We start from the raw sequence: 13,561 nt of genomic DNA, 5'->3' as shown, positions 1-13,561 counted from the left end.
ACATGTTAGTACAACAGGTGTGTTTGACAAAATACGAGTCAAATATCAACCAAAATGCAAATTCTGGCACACCTGTACAGCCCTGCTTCATGAAGGATTTGCACGTTACAAAATAAGTGTAGCTTATAAGACTCACCAATAAAGGTCCTGAGATTATCTTAAATTGATAGTGTAATATGCAATATTATATGCATTTGGAAAGTCAGTATTTGTTTTTTTATTTATTTGCTTTTAAAGCATCCTTGAGTGTTTTGAAAGAGCTCTATTAATAAAATGTATTACTATTGTTGTTGTTAGTATTATTATTATTATTATTGGCTTTTACATTTTCAAAAATGTCCTTCTGAGTAACAAAAACTAAAGCCACAGTTTTTTCAACTGGTGTTTCCTAAATGGTTGAATTCTCTGGATCAAAAGCATCACATTTAAAGGACATCACTTTCAAATTAAACCTTTATAAGCTAACCTCCTGAGACCCTGAATTCTCATCTGGTGACATTACATTTTGGCTTTCAGCATCTTATACTTCATTCTGCTCAATAAACCGTTTTTATATAATATTTATTAAACATTGATGAACTTATTGTGTGTCACACCCTAAAATAAACCCACTGTCCCGATTTGAGGAGCTATGTTTTTCATTCTATTTTTTAAGGAAAAATACTTCCTGTTCAAAGTAGATTCTTAGTTTTTGTGCTGATCCAGACACGCTTTCGAGAAGCATTATTTCCATGTAAAATTTAACAGATATTTTCTGTTTTATGGGCAGGTGCTTTTCACTAAACACACATCTTGTGGAATTTAACAAAAATAATATCACAAAATGTACTTACAAAAAGTATCCAGTAGCATCCTGTAATGTTGCCTTCATTTGTTGATAAATTCACTTTGTATCTATGTATGTAATGTATGTACCAAAATTGCAATATCATTCAAAAGACAGGCTTCTTGTCAGATATTTACCCAGATGACCTGGATGTACTTTATGGATCTTGCTTGAGAACTGTTGTTTAGAGGCTTTTTCCACCATAGCATTGTATATCACAAACCTCAGAAGCCATAATTATAATGTTATCCAATAAATAAAAAACTAAACAGGTTAATCTTTAAGATTAAAATTTAATCTTACAATTTAAAATCCTTGAACACAAAGCCTTACATTGGAAAAGACTATCAGCCTGAATAAATGTGTTAAAAGACTTAATAAAGTGAATCTGCACTGACTCCATGTTAGTGGTCAAAGATTTATGAAAAAATCACTGGTCTGCCTCTTCATGACTTTCATTTATGCAAATCATTTCAACGGGAGGAAAACTCTAATGACAACAAATTCAACATGCAAAGTACCTTCACTCAGTAAGCATTTTTCAGAAGGATGGAAAGTCCTCCCCTCTGCCAGCCCACACTTTTAAAATGAGTTCCTGATCTGTTTTTGCACACCACATTGAGCTTCCACATGCAGATGTGCATAAGCTGACGCTAAAATATGAACATGTCTGTTACTGTGCTACTTTGCTTGGGCTGGTTGATGCTGCAGCCAGCAGATGGGAATCTAGATCACACCACTCGCAGCCAGGGGATGTATCTGCAGGGGGACTTCTCCTTCGCTGGACTCTTTCCTCTCTTCTACACTAATGGGCTGGGTGGTTTGCCTGCTCTGGTTCCATGCAGAGAGTGAGTGTTTCTGTTTTATTAGACAGAAACCTGTTAGATGCATTTCACTTGTGGACCAGTTTTTTTTTCAAACTTAACACTCTTTTTTTTCTTCTCCAGAGGCAGTCCCAACAAACATGGTTTTCATCTGTTGCAAGCCATGAGATTTGCTGTGGAAGAAATCAACAGCAAAACAGGGGTGCTTTCTCTCCTACCAGGAGTGAAACTCGGCTACCAGATGTACGATATTTGCTCAGTACCGGCCAGTATCCTGGCCACGCTGGACCTGCTCGACCAACAGTACAGGAACATTTCTACCCCTGGGGCACAGAACGACACTGCCTTTAATTCCAGTGATGCTCAAACATCTGTGGCTGTGATTGGGCCGGACAGCAGCAGCAACTCTTTCACCCCTGCTGCTTTACTGGGGACTTCTCTTGTACCACAGGTAAGTTAATACCTGGAAGTCTTTGCTCGTGTCCATGAATTATTTTACATTCCACATTCACATCTTAAAAGAAACTCATTGCTCATTGTAGATCTCTTATGAAGCGTCAAGTGAGCAGCTGAGCAACAAGATATACTATCCATCTTTTTTCCGCACAATTCCCAGTGACAAGAACCAGGTAGCTGCTATGATCCAGCTCCTGGTTCGTTTCAACTGGACCTGGATCGCTCTCTTAGGCAGTGACAATGACTATGGGCTTCAGGCCATGAAGAGTCTGTCCCAGGAAGCATCCAGCTACGGCATCTGCATCGCCTACCAAGGAGTCATCCCCTCTGCCACAGATGAAACAGTCCAGATCATGAGGAACATGGTAACGGACTTACTGACAACCCACGTCAATACCATTGTGGTCTTCTCCAGCAAGACGAAACTCAGTGGCTTCTTCCCATTTGTACTCGAGCGCAACATAACAGATAAGGTGTGGATTGGGACGGAGGACTGGTCAGTGGCAACTCTTATATCAGGCATAAGTGGAATCAACACAATCGGTACTGTGATCGGTGTGGCCGTCAAACCTATATCCATTCCCGGATTTGAGGAGTTTGAGAAAAAGATAGTCGAGGCTTCAATGCAACGCGCCAACGCTAATGTTACCATGAGCAATGGAAATGACTGCCTACAGAGCATGGACCTGTACAGCCTCGCCAGAAATAATTACTCTCTGGAGGAATATGACATCGCCTCTGCCTTCAATGTGTATAAAGCTGTGTATGCTTTGGCTCATGCTCTGCACACTACACTTGGTTGTGATGCCAAAAAGTGCAACAAGAGAACCGTGTATCCGTGGGAGGTGAGTTGATTTAAACTGATGTTTTGGTTTGGTTTGATTTGGGTTTGTTCTTTACATAATTCTCATTTTCTGTCCTCTTCAGCTTTTTCAGCAGCTAAAGCATGTGCGATTTTCCCTGGAGAACACCTCTGTGTACTTCGATGCAAATGGAGATCCACCCACAGGATATGATATTGTTACCTGGATTTGGAGGGGCACTGACTGGTCCCTGAGAGTAGTGGGCTCCTTTACTCCAGATCCAATTACCCTGACAATTGATGCAGATCAAATTGAGTGGTGCGGAAAAGAAGGTTCAAGAGCAGTAAGAGCAACATGGTGTTTTGGTTTGTTTTATAGTTTAAAAAAATCTGAAATATTACAAAAGACACCACAGAAAAGTCATTTCAAAGATCAAACATTATAATTTTCATTTCTCATTTAAAAAGGTTAAACAAATATGCTTTTGATGTTGTGGTTTATGTGCTTTTATGAGCATCTGTTGTATAACATTTATTTCTTCTGTTATTTTCTGCTCTCCCTTTCAACCAAGAGCTAGATCTATTAGAGATGACCTGTTTAAATAAAAGCTAATCTATAATATGTCTTTTTCTTTGGCTGTGTATAGGTGCCACTGTCCATCTGTTCTCCACCCTGCCCAACAGGCCACAAGAAGTTGCTGACAGGGCAGCACAAGTGCTGCTTCGACTGTCAGGCCTGTCCTGCTGCCACATTCCTCAATAAAAGTGGTAAACAAAGAAAAAGGAGCAGTAAAGCACCTGGTTAGATAGAAAACAGAGAGGCGGGAGGTGGAAAGGGGTTTCCTTGATCACATATTATCTCTATGGAGCAAAATGAGACTGAAAAGTGAATCTGAGATCTTATGATCTCATAACAAAGATGATATAAAATCTATCTTTTTATTATAAAAGCCAGTAATACATATGTGTCGTTTATCAGCATCATCAGAGGTGCTGATTGTATGTAATGCAAATACAAACCCCCCAAAATCATAAAGATATCCAAGAAATAAAAGTTAAGTTGTTCTGCTCCAGAAGTCAATATAGAGTTCAACACGGGATACTGTCCATGTGGTAACTTATTTAAGATTTCTTCCAGTGAACAAAGTGATCCATGTTGGAACAGAGCGCCATTATCTGTTGTTGTGCGTAAAATTATCCAACAGGTGGCGCTGAAGTCACATTCTAACGCTGGTGCCAAACAGCCCTGAAAAAGCAAAACAAGGGCCAGAATGTAGAACAACAACAAATCACATAATATATGATTTCCAGCAAATGCTGTGTGTTTGACTTTAAGTTTCAGAGTTGGGCTGGTGAGTCTGAGCTCAACCAACAGTGGACACAACTTGTCCAGCTTTTATATCCTAGGTTTTCTTCAAGCTGTGCTTTTTCTCTTCCTTAGATCCTGTAATTTGCCAGCCGTGTCTGCCGGAGCAGTGGGCGCCCCCGAGCAGTGAGCAGTGCCTGAACAGGACCGTCCTGCTGCTGGAATGGGACGCCCCTCTCTCCATTGCCCTGCTCTTCTTTTTCGCCACCTGCCTTCTCATGATCTTTGGCACTGCAATAATCCTCCTGCTCAACCTGAACACACCCGTGGCCAAGTCTGCCGGGGGCCGCACCTGCCTCCTGATGCTGGCAGCCCTGACTGCAGCCACCATAAGCTCTTTGTGCCACTTTGGCCAGCCATCGCCTCTGGCCTGCATCTTCAAGCAGTCTCTATTCATGGACAGCTTCACTGTGTGTCTGGCCTGCATCACTGTGCGCGCCCTTCAGGTTGTCTGCATTTTTAAATTTGCATCCAAGCTGCCGCCAGCCTATGACAAGTGGGCAAAAAAACACGGGCCAGAGTTCACAATTTTCCTAGTGTCTGCCATCATCCTGATCATTTCCGTGCTCCGTGTGGCCCTCGACACCCCCAGGCCTTCCATGGATCTTGAATTCTACGAAGACCGCATTGTGCTCGAGTGCAGCAACACCCTCTCGGTCGGCTCTGGTGTTGAACTTGCTTATGTGTCCATGGTCAGCGTTCTCTGCTTCACTTTCAGCTACATGGGCAAAGACCTGCCAGCCAATTACAACGAGGCCAAGTGCGTGACCTTCAGCCTCATGGTGTACATGATCTCCTGGATCAGCTTCTTCACCCTCTACCTCATCAGCAGAGATTCATTCACCATGGCCGCACAAGTGTTCGCCACACTCTTCAGCGTCCTAGCCTTCCTCGGAGGATACTTTGTACCCAAAATTTATATTATTGTGCTGAGGCCGCAAATGAACACAACTGCACATTTCCAGAATTGTATTCAAATGTATACCATGAAAAAATGAGTAGTGTGGTGATTTCATTACATTAACAGCACTTATATTCAAGGCAGGGCAAAATAATAGCTTTAAATGCATTTTATTTAAAGAATGTTTATCTTGTGAGTGTGTTGTGTGTTATTAGATTGTGCATTCTTTTGCTTAGATGACCTATAATTTAATTTCAGTGTAATTTAACTGTCAAGTTCAAGTTTCAAGTGAGTCAATAACAAAAAGCAGCTGGTTACAGAATAAAAGTTTGTTACAGCAAGATGCAGAATGATACAACAACTCATTGCATGTCAAAGAAATCCCTGACTGCTTTGTCTCTCTCTCTCTGTCTCACACACACACACACACACACACACACACACACTGCTGCTGTTAGCTGTTGTTTGAGAGGATAGATGAAAAGGTCTTTTGTGGCTGGGAGGTCAGCGCTATTGACCAGTAGATGTGTGAGTAGAGTCGGAGGTTGGCTTTCCCACAGTCTCTCTGTCCACTCACAGGCTAATACCCTCGGTCAACAATCGAAGTGTGCCATGGGTGAACAAGCAGGAGTTTTATTGTCTGAACACAAAGAAGAGGCGCGAGAATAAAAATTCAGGAATTTCATTTCAACATCGCCCAACATACAAACTATCCATTTGAATCCATGCAAAGGCATGTTTACACCTGTACCTGCAAACTGCTGTGGCCAACGTTTCACCGTGCTCTTGGCCGTGTTTGTCTTTCGTTACACTAAAATCGACAAAGTCACCCGAACACCAGCAGAGTCAAGGTTTCATTTGGGATGTGGCTATCCACACATTAATAATATTTTGCCATGAAGTCAAAGGGACAAAAATGTGCACAAAAAAACTATGTAAATCATTGTGATGTGAAAACTAAGAAATTGCCTTTTCCACACTAGCAATTAAATCTATAATAACATCTTTTCTTTCAGCATCTTTTCCCCTGACACCACCAGTGCAATGATGCATCCTGTTTAATTATTCCCCGGGTGCATATCAGGAGCTTCTGCCCACGTTCCCCAGAGTAAATGCAGACTGAGATAAGCAGCAGCTCCCGATAAGAGATGGATGGCACTCAATTCTCAGTCTGGAATGGTTTTTATCTCCACTGAGCCAGCCTCTGATTGCTTCACTTCTCAGTTATTGATACATCTTCATCTGACACAAGCCCCAATACGCCCTAATTAACGTGCCTTTGTAATGCTAATGACACGCTATAAAGTGAAGAGCAGCTCCAGAGTGTCAGAGCTGATTGTATCATCCAAAAAGAAGCTGATCGCTTCACCTACACACCCATGTCTCCATGCATCACCAACCACGCCTTCTTTCACCACATCACGACCTGTGAGAGGAGATAACAAAGTTAGCACCTCTGGAGATTTAAACAGAGAGATGTGAATGAAATGCTTGAACAACCAAACCACCAAGACTAAAAATCATCCACAGTTCGAATAAAATGTTCACATAAGAACATGAGCCTCCTTTTTTTATTTTAGGAAGAAATTATTTGATAAAATACTAAGAGGTAGCAGAAAACAGTGGCTTTCATTTCCATTCATTACACTATGCTGCTAGGAATACTGAGTGTTGGAAGCATGAATTTACAGTAAAACACAAGCTAGGAAAATGCTATTACGATCTATACTTGAATATTAGTAAGTATATGTGTACACGTGTGAGTAATTGTGAATACAGTATGTAGGCCATAAATCTGGGCACTGTGGAGCATGTGCGAGTGTTTTACTTAGTAGCATGGTGGACTGCCTGAGTTTCTACAGGGAGTGCAGAATTATTAGGCAAATGAGTATTTTGTCCACATCATCCTCTTCATGCATGTTGTCTTACTCCAAGCTGTATAGGCTCGAAAGCCTACTACCAATTAAGCATATTAGGTGATGTGCATCTCTGTAATGAGAAGGGGTGTGGTCTAATGACATCAACACCCTATATCAGGTGTGCATAATTATTAGGCAACTTCCTTTCCTTTGGCAAAATGGGTCAAAAGAAGGACTTGACAGGCTCAGAAAAGTCAAAAATAGTGAGATATCTTGCAGAGGGATGCAGCAGTCTTAAAATTGCAAAGCTTCTGAAGCGTGGTCATCGAACAATCAAGCGTTTCATTCAAAATAGTCAACAGGGTGGCAAGAAGCGTGTGGAAAAACCAAGGCGCAAAATAACTGCCCATGAACTGAGAAAAGTCAAGCGTGCAGCTGCCAAGATGCCACTTGCCACCAGTTTGGCCATATTTCAGAGCTGCAACATCACTGGAGTGCCCAAAAGCACAAGGTGTGCAATACTCAGAGACATGGCCGAGGTAAGAAAGGCTGAAAGACGACCACCACTGAACAAGACACACAAGCTGAAACGTCAAGACTGGGCCAAGAAATATCTCAAGACTGATTTTTCTAAGGTTTTATGGACTGATGAAATGAGAGTGAGTCTTGATGGGCCAGATGGATGGGCCCGTGGCTGGATTGGTAAAGGGCAGAGAGCTCCAGTCCGACTCAGACGCCAGCAAGGTGGAGGTGGAGTACTGGTTTGGGCTGGTATCATCAAAGATGAGCTTGTGGGGCCTTTTCAGGTTGAGGATGGAGTCAAGCTCAACTCCCAGTCCTACTGCCAGTTTCTGGAAGACACCTTCTTCAAGCAGTGGTACAGGAAGAAGTCTGCATCCTTCAAGAAAAACATGATTTTCATGCAGGACAATGCTCCATCACACGCGTCCAAGTACTCCACAGCGTGGCTGGCGAGAAAGGGTATAAAAGAAGAAAAACTAATGACATGGCCTCCTTGTTCACCTGATCTGAACCCCATTGAGAACCTGTGGTCCATCATCAAATGTGAGATTTACAAGGAGGGAAAACAGTACACCTCTCTGAACAGTGTCTGGGAGGCTGTGGTTGCTGCTGCACGCAATGTTGATGGTGAACAGATCAAAACACTGACAGAATCCATGGATGGCAGGCTTTTGAGTGTCCTTGCAAAGAAAGGTGGCTATATTGGTCGCTGATTTGCTTTTGTTTTGTTTTTGAATGTCAGAAATGTATATTTGTGAATGTGGAGATGTTATATTGGTTTCACTGGTAAAAATAAATAATTGAAATGGGTATATATTTGTTTTTGTTAAGTTGCTTAATAATTATGCACAGTAATAGTCACCTGCACACACAGATATCCCCTAAAATAGCTAAAACTAAAACAAACTGAAAACTACTTCCAAAAACATTCAGCTTTGATATTAATGAGTTTTTTGGGTTCATTGAGAACATGGTTGTTGTTCAATAATAAAATTATTCCTCAAAAATACAACTTGCCTAATAATTCTGCACTCCCTGTAACATGCCAAGGTCAGCTGATTGTTTTTGTGCCTTTGCATTGCAAATAAAATACATCTTGTCATGTGTAGCTGACAAGATGCTGGCTGCAAATCCCAGCATCTAAATGCAAATTGCTGGATTTTTTAAATGTGTTTTTCTGTTCATGTTCATTAGCATAACTCAAAGAAATCCTATCACATTTCCTGATTATGAAATCTACAAACCAAACGAGGAAAATGTGAGTACAGCCGTGTTGTCAATACCCGTTTTTAAGTTTGCTGTTTAGATATGTACGGACGGAAACATCCTTATATCTGTTGCCTTGTAGATCAAACCATTAATGAGCATCCCCGCATTCATTGTTTAAAAGAGGCATTTAAATGAAAATGCACTAAAAGAGGCAAAAAATAAAGTGGTATTTTTTAATATATATAGTACCAATGTTGACTTTTTTCATGAAATATATATAAATGTAAAAAAGTCAGCAACCATTTTTAACGATTGTTTCTTTTTATTTTTAATTGTCGTACAAATGTTAGGAATGAGTTTTAAGAACCTTTAGACGATAGCAGAACAGCAATATAAACATCTCAGTACAACATGTTAAAAATGTAAACCCATCTACACGCAAAACACACGCTTTGTAATCATACTGACACATAAAGTTTGGCATAGATACATCAAAACAGATGAGAAATATTCTCCACAGCAGCTGTCCTTAAACACAGCATGGCAGACACATATACAGTAACATCGAGTAGTCCAAAGATATAACTCCACTGGAGTAAACAACAAAACTATCAATACTCAAAATCAAAATCAACCTCCAGCTTTAAACGCAAAGGGAAAGTACATATTAAGAGTCACAGCGGGATCTTCAGCTATGTGAGAGCCGTTGCTTTTACTTGTCCATCAATGTGATGAGACGCTAAGGAAACCCATCAGGAATGAGCAGGCTGGAAAAATATATTTCCTACATAGTGAGGGAGAGTTCAGCACCCCTCATGTCTCAGTCTCTGCCTCTACCAAGGCCTCCACACGGGGCCTCTGCTCCCACTGTCCTGCATTGTGGTGGGCCTGAGTGTGAAGCAGACTGGGGAGGAGCTGCTGGCTGTCTGCGCTTGAAGGAGTTTCTGGTCCTGCTGCTGCTGCTGCTGGAGTCCCTGCAGAGGGGCGAGAGAAGCCTCTGAGCCAGCTGAAATGAAGTGCACAGGGTCCCTCCAGCACTGAGAGTAGGTCTGGTTGTAGTCGCTCTGACAGAGGCCTGTCTGCAGCTGCTGCCTTAGGAAGCTCACAGTCATCTCCAAGATGTCAGCCTTCTCTAGCTTGGAGTTGGGCTCTTGCTTGTGAAACTCCTTCTCCAGAATGACTTTCAGCTGCTCAATGCAGCTGTTGATGCGATCCCTGCGCATTTTCTCCACAATGGGTTTCCTCATCTGAGAAGGAGAAGGCAGACAAGTAAGCTCACGATTCAAATCAGCAATGCACAAGCAGATCTAAAAATCTCCTGTGGTACTCACTTTAATGTTATCCTTCTCAGAGATCCTGATGTGGTGAACAGAGGAGTAGTTTGTTGAGTAAGGAGCCATGTCTCTGCAGAGGTGAAGTGAGCAGCTTCTTCTGGGCAAGCAGTGTTAGCTCTGATGTCTCTGGAGGAGCCGCTCCTCATTTTATACTGGGAGATTAGCATAACAAAGTCATGTGGCTGAGGCAGGGCTGGGGTTCCCACACTCTGACCAGTGGGACTCCCAACAACAACAATGGAGGAGATGTCAATAACTCAGAGAGCATTTATCTGTGCTGGGCATGTTTCCCAAGATAAGCAACAGGTAATTAACACTTAATCAGAGTTGCTATCTCAGAATTTATATCAACTGGATTGATCAGATTTTTTTTTTTTTTTTTTTTTGTCTGTTTTTTAATTCTGATCAGAGGAAGTGAAATACACAAAAGAGAGAATCTCTCCAGGGGGAAGGGGTGACTGCAGTTAAGGACCAAATGCGTTACTGCAATAAAACAATATAAATGCCCCTTCAAAGAACACTTGAGCGCTTTACTGCTCAGACAGCAAAGTGTGGAGAGGACAGAAAATGTTGTTTTTGGAAAAATAAAGGCCTACAGTATGACTCCAGGCAGTCCCATCAAAGTTAGGTTGAAGGAAGTTTAAAATGAGGGAGTAAAACGAGGCGAGTGGACAGAGCAATCAAAGAAGTCTCAGATGAAACTTTTCGTCTGCCACCTGTTGCTTTTCCAACTCCACCCCACTCAAGCTTTGACATTAAGGTTTCCCACGGGGATCGCGAGTGAGGGAAAGCTTCAGCAGTGTATCTCGCGCATATTCAAAGCTACAGACGACCCAGGTGTGAAAGGAGGTGAGGGGCGTAAGTTGTCTGGCCCGAGCCGGGCCGACCAACGCGTGCGCTTCAAAATGCCCAACAAGCGATTTTTGCGCTTGTGTTGACGCACAGCGTGAGGCGTTTACTCAGCCTCTTGTTCCTCTTATTAAATACAAACAGGGGCGGGAGCGCATATTAGCCATGTTTATATTTGCCCTCATATAGAAAGACAAACACAAAAGTGCCACCCTGCTGGAGAGAGTCACCGAATCATGAATTTATTACAAAACTAATTAATTAAGCATATTTTGCAGATATCTTTATTACTGGTCATGACTTCTTCTGAACATTTGTTGGCAGCCTTTAATCAAAAGTCCTTGCCTCGCTTCCCCCGAGGGTCTGCAGACTCTGCTGTAAATGAACTGTGTCAAATTAGTGTCAAGTTAATGGCATTATGAGCGGGGCTGGCAGTGTGCCTCTGAGGGTCTCCATCACTGGCTGGCCCCAGATGTGAAGCTGGCCTTGTGGGCGCAGTGTGAGTAGTCCCATCTCCCCAGTTTCCCACCAGCCCCCAACATCAGGCTAAATGGGCTACAAAAGCCATGCCGCTCCTCCACGCTCCGAGGAATGTTAATTGATCTTTTGTTGCAGCTCAAACAGAAACTCTGTGTCCTGGTCCATCTGGGAAAAATCAAGTCAACTGGCTTCACTGCCTGTCTGTATGGATGTTTTGGTCTGTGCTTTCAGTTACCCATCTATAGCGCTGAAAGAAGAACTAAAGGTTTCATCACAAAGGAAGAACTGTAGAGATGCAGTACTGTTAAAAGTCTTCGGCCACCCCTTGATTTCTTTAGACTTTGCTTCCAAGGAGCCAGACTTTTTCTTTGTAATATTTTAAAGTTTCAATAGTTCTCCAGGCTCTCTGAAGGTTTTGGGACGTGCATCTTCGTAACCAATTTTGTTTTTGATTCTTGTTTGTTTTTTAAGCTGAACTATGAGTCATTCAATCATAAAAAGGTCCCTAATTCAAGTGATAAACCGGTGTTGTGTCTACACATAAAAGACAATGTAGCAAATGGTACCTTTAGGCACTTTGTTACTAGGACCCTGTTGCAAAAACATATAATATAATACTTCTTTATTGAAATGTATGAAAAACGCTAAAAATAACACAGCTTGAGAGTCATAAAATAGTATATTTACACCAACAAGGTGATTCCCAAAGAGCTGTTACTTGTGAACTTGGCATATCTCTGCCTGGTGTGAAGTGTGTCTTTACATCTATTTACATCAGATGTACAGTATCTGAAAGTCATGTACTTAAGAAATAGGAAAAATTCAAGAAAAGCTTTAACACCAGATCTGATGGATGTATCTGTCCCTTCAGTTGATTCATCTACTGTTCATAAGCCTCATCAGAAGTGGTCTCAGTGGAAGGGTGGTTTTCAAGAAGCCGTTCATAAGGAGGGGAAACAGAGAAGGCTGCGGTATGAACAATTACACCAGAACTGGACTAAAAGTCAGACACAACAGGTCTGGTGGAGTGATGAATTCAAAGTCGACATTTATGGTTTGAGTCATGATCAATATGTACAGACAAGCTCAGCAGAGAGGTACAGCTGGGTGTGCGTACAGCCATCTGTGCAGTCAGCCGTGGTGTTTGAGATCTTGTCAAAACTGATGAAATTATGAACACAGAAAAGAGTTCAGGCTGTGTTGTCACACCAAATATTGGAACTCACTAATATTATACGACTGTCTGTTTTTGTCTTATACACTATATTTCCATTTCTTCTTGCACATTTTTCAATGCACAGAATTCCCATTTTCATAGAAAAATATAATACAAATAAATGAGGGGTGTCTCAAGACTTTTGTACAGCAGTGAGTCCAGTCAGTTGCAGCATTTCTACCCCAAGTCATGTAAAAGCAGCATCTGAACAGTAGAAAATGCTCAAAAAGTGCTACAGGTATTGAACAATAAATCTGATATGAGAAAGATTAAAGCAAGTAAAAAGGTAAATCTCTGATCTCTGGAGGTAATGAAATAATTAAAATTCACTGTAATGGAACCATGTTTTTTTTTTCTCTTTCTCTTCTTACATCTGTGTGGCCCTTATCAGCAGTACTACTTAAAACTGTTGTCATTACTGCAAAATCTAAAATTCCAGTAACTTTCAGTGAGCCCAGCGCTTTTAAAATCCCTTTTTTTTCTCTTTGTCATCATGTCAGTGCGAAGTTCTCCTCCTTTGGAAGTTGGTGTGCACTACATGGCTGCTGGGGGTCTTTGTCTACAAGCGTGTGGGAAGACGAGTCCCCCTCCCACCAGCCGCCTGAGAGCGCTGAATTCCTGCCATAAAGTCTCAGCCATTGCTCAGACCTGCGGCGGCACAGAGCTGCTTCCCGTCAGCCATCTCTCTGTGAGTGTGGTATCTCCCGTTTCCCACACTCTGCGCCTATTCACTGGCCCCAAGATGGGAACAATAGAAGTGTGTCTTGTTACACATCACATTAGCTACGGTGTTTGATCTCCTGTTGAAGGGGGGGGCAGCTTCAGCCAGACCATCTGGCCTGGCAAACTAGACCCTGAGAAAGTCCCACATTCTCCACAACTTCAGCGCACACAAATAGTTGTGAAAGACTTTTGTG

General features: G+C 42.0%; 2 protein-coding genes across 2 annotated transcripts; one reads left to right on the top strand and one right to left on the bottom strand.

Annotated features, from left to right (window-relative positions):
* The first annotated feature begins 1,492 nt into the window (after window positions 1-1,492).
* On the top strand, window positions 1,493-5,272 carry LOC116318954 (taste receptor type 1 member 1). Its single transcript, XM_031738142.1, has 6 exons — window positions 1,493-1,674; window positions 1,774-2,101; window positions 2,193-2,951; window positions 3,034-3,252; window positions 3,556-3,676; window positions 4,350-5,272. The coding sequence occupies exons 1-6, from the start codon at window positions 1,493-1,495 to the stop codon at window positions 5,270-5,272; spliced, it is 2,532 nt and encodes an 843-aa protein (XP_031594002.1).
* Window positions 5,273-9,116: 3,844 nt separating this feature from the next.
* her12 (hairy-related 12) lies at window positions 9,117-10,199 on the bottom strand. The gene is made up of 2 exons (XM_031738146.2): window positions 10,097-10,199; window positions 9,117-10,012 (listed from the first exon to the last, which is right to left on the bottom strand). Exons 1-2 carry the CDS (start codon window positions 10,163-10,165, stop codon window positions 9,599-9,601), a joined length of 483 nt encoding a protein of 160 aa, XP_031594006.1. The 5' UTR covers window positions 10,166-10,199; the 3' UTR covers window positions 9,117-9,598.
* Between the last annotated feature and the right edge of the window lie 3,362 nt (window positions 10,200-13,561).

The sequence above is a fragment of the Oreochromis aureus genome, linkage group 20 (assembly GCF_013358895.1).
Source record: "Oreochromis aureus strain Israel breed Guangdong linkage group 20, ZZ_aureus, whole genome shotgun sequence".
Classification (NCBI taxonomy): Eukaryota; Metazoa; Chordata; class Actinopteri; order Cichliformes; family Cichlidae; genus Oreochromis; species Oreochromis aureus.
The sequence above is the reverse complement of the archived record's forward strand: the minus strand, read 5'-3'. Positions and strand labels throughout refer to the sequence as shown.